Below are 13,955 nucleotides of genomic sequence, written 5' to 3' on the forward strand. Positions count from 1 at the left end.
GGAGTAACCCCTGAGCACCACCGGGTGTGGCCCAAAAACCAAAAAAAAAAAAAAAAAAAAAAAGAAAGAAATAAGGGGCAGGAGCAATAGCACACCTGGTAGGGCATTTGCCTTGCACATATGACTCACATTCAATCCTTGGCATCTCATATGATCCCCTGAGCCTGCCAGGAGTAATTTCTGAGCACAGAGCCAAGAGTAATCCTTGAGCACTGCCAGAAGTGACAAAAAAAGAAAAAGATATAGAATATTAGGGCCAGAGTGATAGCTGAGCTGGTAGTGCATTTGCCTTGCACACAGCCAACCTGTTTTTTTTTGTTTTTTTTTTTGTTTGTTTGTTTTTGGGCCACACCCAGTGACACTCAGGGGTTACTCCTGGCTATGCGCTCAGAAGTCGCTCCTGGCTTGGGGGCCCACATGGGACGCCGGGGGATTGAACCCCGGTCTGTCCTAGGCTAGCGCTGGCAAGGCAGACACCTTATCTCTAATGCCACCATGCCGGCCCCAACCTGGTTTTAATCCATGGTGTCTCATATGGTCCCCCAAGCCCACCAGGAATAATTCCTGAGTGTAGAGCCAGGAGTAACCCCTGAGCATCACTGGGTATGGCCCAAAGAACAAACAAACAAAAATAGAATATTAAAAGTAGCATTTTGAATTTTTAATCAGTTTGAAATTCTGTTTTATATATATGTATATATACTATATATGTTTATATATATGTTCATATATATGTTTAAAGGATATGATACATATTCTTTCAATTTAGAAAGAAATTGAATCAGGTAAGACATTCATTTTGCTCATCCAAGTAAAGTATTTTATATATATGTGTATATGAGCAAAATGAATGTCTTACCTGATTCAATTTCTTTCTAAATGATAAAAGTTTGTGTGACATATAACCTCTTATGATGTCTGAAAACTGCCCTTCAAGGTAATTTTTTTCTGCCACTTTGATTTTGCCCAGTTCTATTAAAGATAGTTTTTGCAGTTTTCCATCCTGTTCTATTATCTGTGTTACAAGTGGGGAAACAGGCACGGATAGTCAACTCTTCAGCCTCTCACATGGCACGAGGATGACAGAAGGGGAACCCACTCTCTTGCCTAGAGTCAGAGGCTGCCTCTGGACCATGCTGGTATCCTTCAGCCAGGCAGCCTCCGAGCTGATGACCCAAATCTTTTACCCACTGCCATCACAGTCGCTAAGAATTCTCTTATCTCACTCTCAGCTAATTTAGAGTCATCTTCAGTGATGCTTGGGTAGTGCTCAAACTGAACCAGTTAGTATTTCTAAAGACAAATCTTCAAGCTCTGATGAAAGAATAAACTTCATAGATTCAGCCTAAATAGGACAGCTAGGTGACCCCTGTCCTCGATCCTCGGCCATCTCCAAGGATCCCTTATATAAGATAGTTCTATTTTCTTGTCTTTCAGCAATGAAAAGTTTTTATCTTTTTTTTTTTGTTTTGTTTTTGGGTCACATCCATTGGCTCTCAGGGGTTACTCCTGGCTCTGCGCTCAGAAATCTCTTCTGGCAGGCTCAGGGAGCCATATGGGATGCTGGGGATGGAAATTGAACCCGGATCTGTCCTGGGTCTGTCTCAGGTCGATCGAGTGCGAGGCAAACACCCTACCACTGTGCTGTTACTTCAGCCCTAAAGTTTTTATCTTTGTTATTTTGAGAGTTCTCACAAGTGGTGCTCAGACCCCCTACGCCTAGGGCCATTCTTGGTGGTGATACTCAGTTCAGTTACATGGACCTGACAGGTTCATGCTCTGGCCCAGTGCTCCTAATAGTTGCTAAGATACATTTGATATGTCTTTAAATGTGGACCAGTCTTGACCCAGAAGCAACTGGCATCATAAACTTTACCCTTATTCTTATTGCCTCTCTTGCAAATTTTGCTAAGTGGATAGGAATTTTGGATTAGGTGAAGAAATGAATGTTGGAAACACACTAAGTTGAAATTACATTATCCATGTTAATTGCTATTTTTTTAGTCCACCTAACAGAAATAACTATTTGGGCATTTCCTTACTAGGCAAAAAATGCAATGAATTTAGGTAAGAAGACATGACTATAATTATTAGTGACTACAAATCATAAGTAAACCTTAGAATTTTTTGACATACAGATATCTTTTATTATGTTGTCTTTATATTAACAGAAACCTTCAGTATTTGGCAGAAGACTCTGCTTCAGTCCTAATTCAGCAAATAAGGAATTTGAGATGTAGGCCAGTTTCATCTGAAACCATGTGTCTGTTACATTGCAGAATGTAGGTCTGACTCCAAATTCCCCATTTTTTTTTCTAGTTATCTTTTAAAAGTAGAGAATAAGCAGTAAGCAAACAGGGCTGTCAGGGCTGTGCAAGGACTAGATGTGGTCTGGTGGTCATATACCAGGGCCACACTTGCTCTGAGAGCCCAGTGCAGATGTTTACTCCTCCTCTTCTTAGAAAACCTGCATTTGCCTCTTCCTTCTTTTTATTTTGTTTTGTTTTAATGCCAACCCATACCATGCTTGAGAATTGTTTGTTTGGTTTTGTTTTGGGGCCACACCTTCTGATGCTCAGGGGGTTGGTTACTCCTGGCTGTGCACTCAGAAATAGCTCCTAGCTAAGGGAATCATGTGGGCCGCCAGGGATTGAACCCAGGTTTGCCCTGGATTAGCTGTGTGTGCAAAGCAAACACCCTACCGATGTGCAATTGCTTGGGCCCTCATACTTGAGAACTTTTGAACCAGTGAAATTGTCAGTTGTTGTTGGACTTGGGAGAGAAGGAAAATGAATTTGTTTCAGAAGAGGGTAACAGAAAGTGTGGATAGTAGGACAGTTCCCTATGCCCTATCCACTTTACCCTCCTACCCCTTGCTTGATGAAATCCAAGTACTGAGCTTGAGGTTTAGAGCTGGGAAGCCATGCTTGGTGTGGTGAATCATGTAGCTAATGCAGTTATGTTTCACCCTGAACTTCTATCAGAACCTTTTAAGATTCAGTGATCTGCCATAGCCTCCCTGTGTGGTTCATCTCAGGTCACCTTGGAGGTTCCAGCGCAGGCGTCTCCTTTCTTTAGCACATCTCTTCCCTCTTCCACCTCTTCATAGATTCATCTTTTCTTAGGTCACCTTCAGTTGTCACCAATACCTTGCAACATCTTCAACTGCAAGAGTAGAATTTGTTCTCTTTTGTTTTCAAGAGATGCCAATCCTTGCAGTCTGACAAATGCCAGTCCCTATGAAGCCTCTGACCTTCTCAGCTGTTTGCAGGTCCTTTTATGACCAGCTTTAAATAATATTCTTCTAAGTATCTCTGGTACTTTTCAAAGTGACTTAAATATCGGGTCTTGAATAACAACTGGATTAATTTGCATCTTAGGTACTTTGCTGCAACTCAGTTTGAACCCCTGGCTGCAAGATCTGCTTTTCCTTGTTTTGATGAACCATCATTTAAAGCCACATTTGTCATCAAGATCACAAGAGAGGAACAATATACTGCTTTATCAAATATGCCCAAGGTACTGTTGTATTCTTTGATTGTAAAAATCTTTGAGTGTATCCCTTTGTGATGATTGATTGAGATTCTCTTTTGAGTATGATTCAAATAGATGAAGTTTAATAAATATGTTAAACTCAACTGGGAAGTTAGTCTAAAGAACGGTTTTTGAAATAAGAATATGTATATGAAAATTATAGACCAGAAATAGAAGAGTGTGAAATATGTGTGTACATATATGTATGTATAAATATAAATATTAATGTCTATGGGCTAATAATAAAGATTATGATGATATTTTCTGGGACCTGATGAATTTGCAATTCCAAACATGGTACTTGATCATGTTGAGTCAGGATTGTCTTTGAAATTTGGTGGATGAAAACTCTGTATATAATGTTGAGGTTTACTAAGAACATATAACTCTCCTTTTTAGGTGTAAGCATTGGAGGCAATTGAATAAAACCAAGCAAGATTTTTTTTTCCTTTGGTTTTTGGGCCGCACCCATGGACGTTCAGGTGTTACTGCTGGCTATGTGCTCAGAAATTGCTCCCGGCTTGGGGGACCATATGGGACGCCGGAAGATCAAACTCCAGTCCATCCTAGGCTAGCACTTACAAGGCAGTTGCCCTACCACTTGCACCACTGCTTCGGCCCCAAATCCAAGCAAGATGTTTTAATGCTAAACATAACTGAGAGTGTTCTTTTATTGACATTAAGGCCTTGTGTGAAGCCTAATTATAGCCTCTTGGAGCCTGTGTGGCTAGGGGAGAAAACTTGCCACACCCAGAAAACCATGGAGTTCACCCTCAAGTTGATCTGTCCTCTAGCAGGATTCCATTTCAGCAGTCCATTCTGCCATAACTCACTCCTTAGTCATTCTCTGTTGAAGGGATGCTGATTTGCCTGGTGTTCTGAAACATACCTAATTCACTTGCACTATCTTTCAAGGCTGTCTGCTTTCCCTTATATTGTGTTCACTGCAGAATTCTCTAGTGACTCACTAAGTTTTCTTTGGGTCATCAACACTAACATGGTACTTTATACAGCTATTTCTGATCATTTTGCTACTGAGCCCACGTCCAGGTAATTGTCACTCAAAGGCAAGTTAGTGAGAGACAAGGGTTGATGCAGAAACGTGGTTTCATTCAGGTACTATCAGTCTGAGAAGATGTGTTCTCCTTGTCCCCAGAAATCTCAGGCATAGTGTGCAAATATATGTGAGGGCTTGTTGGCAAAGTAAGTGAGAAGCAATTATTAGGTAGTGGGTCAGGGTTAGGGAGGGATTTTGTGCTGGATGGCATCATGGTCTGATGTCTGAAGTCTGAAGTTTGGGAGATAAGTATATATTCTTTGCAAAACCAAGGTAACTTGACTGTTTTAATGATATTCATTTCTGAGCTCTTTTAAGAATCTTTACTGGGGGTGGGGGGGTCAGTGTTCACTCTTCCTCCCTCCATCTTTAACTGATTGAACAGTGTGTGAAAACATCCTTTAGAATCAGGAAATGTAAAGATGAAGAGGGAGAAGAGGCTCTTAAAAGTATGTATGTAGCTGAACAGAGGGTGTCTCTAATGCTTGCTACTTTCAGTTGAAGGGCTCATCTGCTGCTCTCCCTCTGGGACCCTCTGTAGCAGTTGATCGGCTAGTTGACTTTTATGTCAGAAGGCACTCTAGGTTTGGTTTGAGTAGTTTCAAAAGAGAGAAACGTCCAATGTCAATAACTCTTATTTACATTTAGATAGTCATCTTTTGAGACTGCCAACAATTTTGTCTTCCTAATGGATGACAGAAAAGGCCGACAACAGGACTACACTCTGTAAAGATATTTGTGCAGAGAGATTAATTATGCCAACTTTTTTGCTACTAACTTTATATTTGAATTGTCAATTTCTTTATTTTTCACTGTCACTTATTCCCATATTTACAGAACTGTCATTTTTTCTCCCTTTTTGCTTATAGAAGTCTTCAGTGCATGTAGGAGATGGACTTGTTCAGGATGAGTTTCATGAGAGTGTGAAGATGAGCACCTACCTGGTTGCTTTCATTGTGGGGGAGCTGAAGAACCTGAGTCATGATTTAAACGGAACGCTGGTATGTTGTATTAATTGAACATGTGCTTCACAGGAGGTCATGAGAAATTTTTTAATGATTCCTACGAACTGCTTTATAAAGAAAAGCATGTTTTTGGATCAGAGCTCTGATTTTTGGTCTTTTGCTTGTTTGTTTTTGCTTGGGGGCCATATTTCTGTCACTTAGGGTTTATTTACTCCTCGCTCTGCATTGTGGGGCTCTGGAACCATATACAGTGCCAGGGATTGAATCCTATTGAACCATGAGGAGGGCAAGTACCCTACCTGCTGTACTATTGCTCTGGCCCCCATTTTGTTGTTGTTGTTGTTTTAGAGCCATACCTGGATATACTCAGGTCTTACTCCTGGCTCTGCAGTCAGGATTCACTCCTGGTGGTACTCTGTAACCATAGGGTCCTGCATATCGAACCCAGATTGGCCTCATGCAAGATAAGCTCCCTGCCTCCTATATTATAGTTCTGATTCCACAGTTCTGATATTTTATACTATAAATGTTGCTGTTGTTATTTGCTTAGTTGTGATTTAATGTCAGTTTAATACCTGAAAGTCAATACAATAGTTCTCAAGTTTCTTTTAATTTTACTTTTATAAGAGAAAAATTCAGTAAGACAATATCTCTATTCTGAAGCTTCCTGAACTGTGCCATATAATATAGTAGTGAAACTTCTGTGTCTATTTATATTAAAATTCATGACTCATTCTTTTCCCACTTCCTGGCCCCTACAACATTTGACATCTAAGTACTGATTTAAGTATCTTGTGGCTACTGTGGGATCTAAAATCATCAGCTCAGGGATCTGGAAAGAGTCTGGCTTAACTGTGCATTAGATGCAGAGCATTTATACCTTGTGTTCGGCCTGGGCCCTGAGTGAAAAGATTTCAGCCTCTGATGTGTACTCTGGAAACACCTGGAAAACATTGTCTAAGATATCAGCCATCTTTAAGAGATCCTTTGTAGAAATCCAGATTCCCAACAGAATTTCTAACACACATTTGGAGCCAAATATAGGAGTTTGGCAACATTGGAGAGAGCAGTCAGCATAGACTAGTGTTGTCTTAAATAAATAAAGATGGATCTGGATGGCGATGGATGGAGGTGGATTTCTCTCTGCTATCCCAGGCCACGTGGCTCCACAACCCCCATCAACCTGCGGGTCTGGGGTCCAGGAAAGCGACAGGTATTGAACTCACTCACAGGCAGGTATCAGGAAGCATCAACTTTATTCATGCCCTATTCACCACATGTGTGTGGCCTATCTCATAACCTTTTAAGCATTCAGCCATTCTTAGCTACCCTGCATCTTTTTTTTTTTTTTTTTTGGTTTTTGGGTCACACCCGGCAGCGCTCAGGGGTTACTCCTGGCTTCATGCTCAGAAATCACTCCTGGCCGACTCGGGGGACCATATGGGATGCCGGGATTCGAACCAATGACCTTCTGCATGAAAGGCAAATGCCTTACCCTCCATGCTATCTCTCCGGCCCCACTACCCTGCATCTTAATTCCTTTCAGCCATCTTCCCTTTGACCTCCATGCTGGTCAAAGACCAAAAAGCCAAAGACCCAAAAGCCAAAGAGCCCAGCAGGGCAGAAAACCCTAATCCCCTGGCTCAAAGGCTTATCTACCTTTTCCAAGACCCCTCCCAGGAATGGGCGGGGTCTTGCAGGTAAGGTTACACATAATATCTGGTTCTCAAGACCCCTCCCAGAAATGGGTGGATCTCAGGTAGCTACACCTAAATCCAGGGTGAAGTTACAGACTAGAGCAAGTCACTACTGCTTCAATTGCCACAACAACCATCCTGACATAAAGGGACATGCAGAATCAAGGACAAATGGCCCTTCCTAGTCTACCTCTAATACCAATTCAGAGACATAGAAAGCTGCGATTAGTCAATAAAGAATTCAGAAGAACTTTTTAATAAGAAAACTTTTGCAATGCAAGTAAACACAGACATTTCAATCAATTTGGGAATCGAAGAACTCTAACAAAGACATAGGAGTAATAGAGAAACAAGACTACAGCAAATGAAGTGGAAAATGCAGTCTATAATAATAGCAGACTAGATTGGTCCAAAGAAAATCTGCACATATTAATGTGGGGAAATTTCTAAGAATTCATTTAGAGGCAAACCATAAAAGAGAAGAAGAAAGTGAAGACCATCTACATGACTTCTGGATTGCCATCGAAGGATACAGTTTGTGAGTTACGGAGCTACAGAAGGAGAACAGAGGGAAATGAGACAAAAAATTTATTTAAGGGAGCAATGGTTGAGTATTCTCCAATTCTGGAGAGAAATTTCAATATCTAAGATCAAGAAACTTTTAGATGTCCGGGCAAATTCAATTTAAGGAGATCTCCTCAATACATTAGTAATAGAATAGTCCAAAGTTATAAGAGACAGAATCACAGCAAGAGAAAAGCTAGTAGAGCTGACTAGAAAATACCCATAAGTCTACCAATGAATTTCCAGCAGCAGCCTTCCGGGACAGGAGATAGTGGCATCACCAGAGTGTATGGGATGGAGAGAAAACCCAGCCAATCAAGTATCTGTTGTCAGCAGGGTTTACCTTCAGAGACTGAGTGGTACTTGCTCACACACACAAAAACCAAGGAATTGTATTTCCTCCAGGCTTGTACTAAAAAAATAAGAATTTTTGTGATTACATAGATGAAAATAAACCAGTGTGAAATATAGGGTGGAAAAAGTTTGAAAGTTCTTTCAATGGAATAAAAAATGATCATTACTAACTTAAGAATATATAACACATTAATAAAGAGGTGAATGTAGTCAAATATAGAATGCTTCCATACTGCCAATTTGGTAGTATATGTCTCCTCTGGAGTGTATTGAAAACACAGTACTAAGAGGGAAGTTTATTCTGACAAATAAATGCCTTTTCATTAAGAAAAAAGCATCTCAAGTAAACACTGATTTTGCACCTCAGAGAATGAACAAATTAAGCCCAAAGTGGCAGGATGAAATTATAAAGATGATAATGGAAGTAAATGAAAATGGTAGAAAAAAAACAATATGAAAAATTCAACAAAATTTTTCTTTGAAAGATGAACAAAATTGATCACCTTTTACTGATTCTTAAAGGGGGGCTGGAGCCATAGAACAGCAGGTAGGGCACTTACCTTGCACTTGACTGACCACGTTCAGTCCTTGTAATCCTATATGGTCTGCCAACCTTGCCAGGAATGATTGCTGAGCCAAGAATAAACCCTGAACATTGCTGGATGTGGCTTCAAAAGAAAAAAAAAAGATTTAAAATTAGAAAGGAACCTTGCAACTGATACCAGAGAAATACAAATAGGAAACAACTGTGAGTGATCAACAAATCAGGGAAGTGAGAAACTTAGGATGTATTAAGACAAAAAACCATGAAAGCCAAAGTATCTGAACAGATCAGTGTCAAGCAACATGAGCTAGTAATCAAAAGCCTTCCAATAAAGGAAAGCTTGGGTATAAATGTGAAGGGAGTGAGTGGTAGGGCATTTGTCTTGCACATAGCTAACCTGGTTCTATCCCCAGCACCCTGTAGCATCCCCTGAAACTCTTTAGTGAGTAAACCCTGAGTACCATTGGGTGTAGCCAAAGCAAAACACTAGGACCAGATAGTTTCCCTTATGAATTCTATCCACCATTTCAAAAAGTAGTAATAATAATGATGATGGTGCTAGTCCTTCTCAAACACTTTCATAAAATTAAAGAAATAACACTCTCAGCCTGATTTGACACTGGCATTAAAAAAGTGAAATCTGGGGGCCGGAGAGATAGCATGGAGGTAAGGCGTTTTCCTTTCATGCAGGAGGTCATCGGTTCGAATCCCAGCACCCCATATGGTCCCCTGTGCCTGCCAGGAGCAATTCTGAGCCTGGAGCCAGGAATAACCCCTGAGCACTGCCGGGTGTGACCCAAAAACCAAAAACCAAAAAAAAAAAAAGTGAAATCTGAACCTACGAATCAACTCATATGTGATCAACTATTACTTGACAAGAGAGTCAAGAGCATTGAGTGAGTCATGCATAGTCTCTTTTAGTAAGTTGTATTTGGAAAAATAATCACACCCTGATGGATGAAATGGGGCCTCTAACTTGCACAAAAATAATTCTAAATAGATTAAACACTTTTAAACAATCTGAATCCATAAAACTTTTAGAAAAAATATTAATAGTGGGGCTGGAGAGATAGCATGGAGCTAAGGCGTTTGCCTTTCATGCAGAAGGTCATTGGTTCGAATCCTGGCATCCCATATAGTCTCCCGAGCCTGCCAGGAGTGATTTCTGGAGCATGGAGCGAGGAATAACCCCTGAGCACTGCTGGGTGTGACCCAAAAAACAAAACAAAACAAATATATATATATATATTCATATATATTAATAATCTGTGTCTTGGAAATAGGGAAAATTGTCTTGTGGTTATATAGTGAAAGCACAAATATCAAAAGCAAAAAATAAGCAAAAAGCTTATTTTAAAAGAAGCAAAAATGAAAGGTAACTTAAATAGAAGAGGATATTTGCAAATCATATGTGTACAAGGGGGCTGTTTCCAAAACTCCTGATAACAAAAAGCAAACAGCCTAGTAGACAAATGCGCAGGGAACTTAATAGAATTTTACCAAGAAGACACTGAAGTGACCAGTGATACATGATAGCTTTGCCTGAATTTTCACTAATTACCAGTGACCTGTGCATTCAAGTTCCTTATCAACTTAAAATCATATGATAGTAGTCATATGTTAGAATTGCTACTGTCTAAAAGCCAAGAGAAGTGATGGTGAAGTAGAGAAGAAAGCTTTTCACAATTTGATGAAAATATTAATTGGCTGACCTCTAGGATAGTTTGGAGGTTTTTTTTTTAGAAATAAAATAGAACTGTCATATGATCAGCAGCCTCACTTTTTGTATGTTTCTAAAGGAAGTGAGCGCAGGATATTAAAAAATATACCTGCATGCCTGTGTTTATTGTGGCATTATTCATTGATAGCCTAGAGAGGAAAAATAGCTGTGATCATGTGAAGGATGAACAAATATAAAATAAGTTATATATATGAACTATGGGATATTATTCAGAATATTGAGAAAGAAGGAAATCTTGCCATTCTGTTCAATGACTTTGAGGACATTATTTTAAGTGACATATCAGAAAGAGAAAGACAAAACCCTTTTGCTCTCTTTTAGATGTGGAATGAAAGAAATAGAACTCCTAGAAGCAGAACAGCATGGCAGTTGTCTGGAGCCGAGTGGTGGGAGGGAAAGGAGGTAGATAAAGGGAAGACTGAATTATAAGATCCAGTGTGCAGCATGGCAAATGGTACTGTAGCATATACTTGAAAGTTGTTGAGAAGAGTAGATTGTACATGTTTGCAACCACCAGAAAAGGGCAGTCCAGGAAGGTCATGGCAGAATGGATTTAGTGTTGTGACAATCATTGCACAAACTATATGAACCAAACTCAGCACATTGTGCACCATTAAATTTACTTGGTGTGCTGTGTAAATTACAGCTCCATAAAGCTGAAAACATTAACTTAAAATCTGCTTCCTTCGTTTCACTTATCGCATTTCATGCATTAGTTGTTTTCTTGTAAATGATGGGTACCATATTGGTGGTTACAGATATTGAATGTATCCATCAGAGCAGAATGTTTTATTTGACAGTGCAAAATTTAGAACAGACTTCAGAACAAAATTTAGAACAACTTTGGAGCAGACAAAAGAGCGTATAAAAATGCAGTTAGGGAAAAAAATCTCTTTGAAGTTGAAAAAGTAAGTTAACTCCCCACATTTTTATTTATAATTTGTTTGTTTGGGGCCATGCCCTGTGGGCTTCTTCCAGCTGGGTGTTTGGAGGCTGCTTGCTTGGGTGGCCACTTTGCCATGGGGTGATTCCTGCCTCCTCTGTGCTCTGACCTTTGGGTTGTCTTTCTGGTCCTCATTTGGGTTTTTCTATCTTACAGTAATGTGTAAGATGTTTTAGGGGTATGATTTATGTGTAGTTAACTCAAATTTAATTTTTATTTTAAGTAGACTCCTCTGTTTTACTTTATCATTGATACCTGTTTGTGAGTGGTTAAATTTTAAGATTAAATTTCACAGTAAAACCTAATAAAGATAAGATCACTTATTGGTAATATAGAAAAAAGGGACCTTTTTAAAGCTATAATGATTTTGATAGAACTGTTAATTTAATTCTTTATATATTTTTTTCTTTTTTTAATTTCTACTAGGGAATATTGTCTTTTCTTGGACAAGTTTGCTTGAATTCGAGAATAAAGAGCTTGATTTTAATCACAATTTTCTTTTGTAGATTTTATCATTTTGCTCCATAAAAAGGACATTGTTTATTAGAAAAGATTATCATGTCCACCTTGTAATTCTTAGAAATAAGACAGAGATGTTAATTATAGCTTAGTACTCATCAGAAGTAACACCATATACCTTCATGCTCAACCTGAAGAGTAGATAATTATTTAAGAAGTAAATTTTTCAATGATAATTAATTATAGGTTACATATTGAGTAAGTACCCAATATGAATTATTCACTCACATTTTGTCAAGTTTAAACCGAAGTTTTTTAGAATCATTTCACACGGAAGCTAAGATTGGTTTACGTTTATAAGAAAAAAATTTAAAAAAACTCCACTTCAAGCATTGTGTGACAGACTACAGCCTGATTTTGTGGACCTGATAAAATCCAAAAGACTTATTCTAGAGAACCAGGTTTGATGCTTTTCTCACTCTTCTCAAGCTAGGGTTAGTTATTCTCTCTCTGATTTTTCATAGTACTTTAATAGTTCTGAATTTAAATCTTTGATATAAAACTCCCAGAACTTTTATTGTTTATCAACATAAATCAAGTCTTGGTCTCTTTAACCTTTTTCTTTAACTTTTCCTTTCCTTTCCCTCCCTCCTTTTCTCCCTCCTTTTCTTAAATTCACTAAGTTGATTCTTACTTGCTTATAGGATCATGTTGAACTTACTCTGAATTCAATATCCTTTTAAAAATTTGACTGTATTTCCAGTTGCTCTGATGTGAATTCCTCTATTTAACCAATCTGAGTGATCTCTTGTTCATATGTATATATATTCATTTATCTGTAAATGAATGTTTAATGTGAACTGTGGTGTCAACCTGGCTTCAAGTCCCTCCTCACATCTTCCTGACTGTAAGCCACTGTTTGTTCACCCTTCAGCTTCTCCGTCCACATACAGAAGAGGTAAACTCTGCTTTTTCCATGGGAAAACTAGCAGTGGGATTTTTTTCAGTGTCTGCAAGTATAATCTTAATTTTGTATAAGTACCAGATGAATAAATTTTTTTAACAATAAAGCATCTTGATTACAGACATGATTGTAGTTGGGTATCAGTCATATCAAGAATACCCCCCTTCACCAGTGCAACATTCCCACCCCCAATGCCCCTACCCTCTTTCCTTCCCCACCTCCAGTCTCTATTCTTTTTTTTTTTTTTTTTTTTGGTTTTTGGTTTTTGCGTCACACCCAGCGTTGCTCAGGGGTTACTCCTGGCTGTCTGCTCAGAAATAGCTCCTGGCAGGCACGGGGAACCATATGGGACACCGGGATTCGAACCAACCATCTTTGGTCCTGGATTGGCTGTTTGCAAGGCAAATACCGCTGTGCTATCTCTTCGAGCCCTCCAGTCTGTATTCGAGATAGGCTTTCTACTTCATTTTTAATGCTACTCAGAAATGCAAGTGTAGGGGTTAGAGAGATAATACAGTTGACAAGGAGTTTGACTCGAATGCCACTGACCTGGGCTCAGTCTCTGGCATCTGAGAGAGTCCAGGGTCCCCAAGTTCCACCAGCATAGAACCAGGATAACTTTCTGAGCACTGCTTAGTGTGACCCCCCCCCAAGTAAAAAATAATTATGTGTGTTCTTTAAAGTGAAATATTTTATTAAGAAATGAAGAAGAATCAAACATGCATAAATTGTACTTTGTGCTGGCAGCTCTTCAAATTGCTTGTTTATTAACATCTTACTAAGCTTCTGCTTATCCTAGTAAATATAGTCTTATAAGCATAAGAAAGGAAATTCAGGGTTGAATTGAAAGGCAGTGCAGTAGGTAGGGTGGTTGCCTTATATATGGCCGACTGGGTTCAGTCCCTTGCATCCCATATGGTTCCCAAGTCTGCCAGACTGATCCCTAAGTACAGAGACAGGAGAATCACTGAGCACTGCTAGATGTGCCACCCCCCAAAAAAAAAACCCCACAATATTTAATTTCAAAAAAAGAATTTTTGTTACGCTAAAATGTAATAATACTAAAATAGGCTCTGTTTTAAGATTCAGGAACCAGCAGTTTACTAATTTTATGGTATCACAAACAACTAAAA

The 13,955-nt window shown here is 39.1% G+C and overlaps 1 protein-coding gene across 1 annotated transcript in view; it reads left to right on the forward strand.

The window, feature by feature from the left end:
* The window catches only part of LNPEP (leucyl and cystinyl aminopeptidase), a 101,125-nt gene that overhangs the window by 46,762 nt on the left and 40,408 nt on the right, over positions 1 to 13,955 (forward strand). The window contains exons 3-4 of the mRNA XM_049769115.1: positions 3,381 to 3,519; positions 5,461 to 5,592. Coding sequence (XP_049625072.1) covers positions 3,381 to 3,519; positions 5,461 to 5,592 — 271 coding nt within the window. The remainder of the gene's footprint in view (positions 1 to 3,380; positions 3,520 to 5,460; positions 5,593 to 13,955) is intronic.

This window comes from Suncus etruscus, chromosome 2 (assembly GCF_024139225.1).
Source record: "Suncus etruscus isolate mSunEtr1 chromosome 2, mSunEtr1.pri.cur, whole genome shotgun sequence".
In the NCBI taxonomy this organism is placed as follows: domain Eukaryota; kingdom Metazoa; phylum Chordata; class Mammalia; order Eulipotyphla; family Soricidae; genus Suncus; species Suncus etruscus.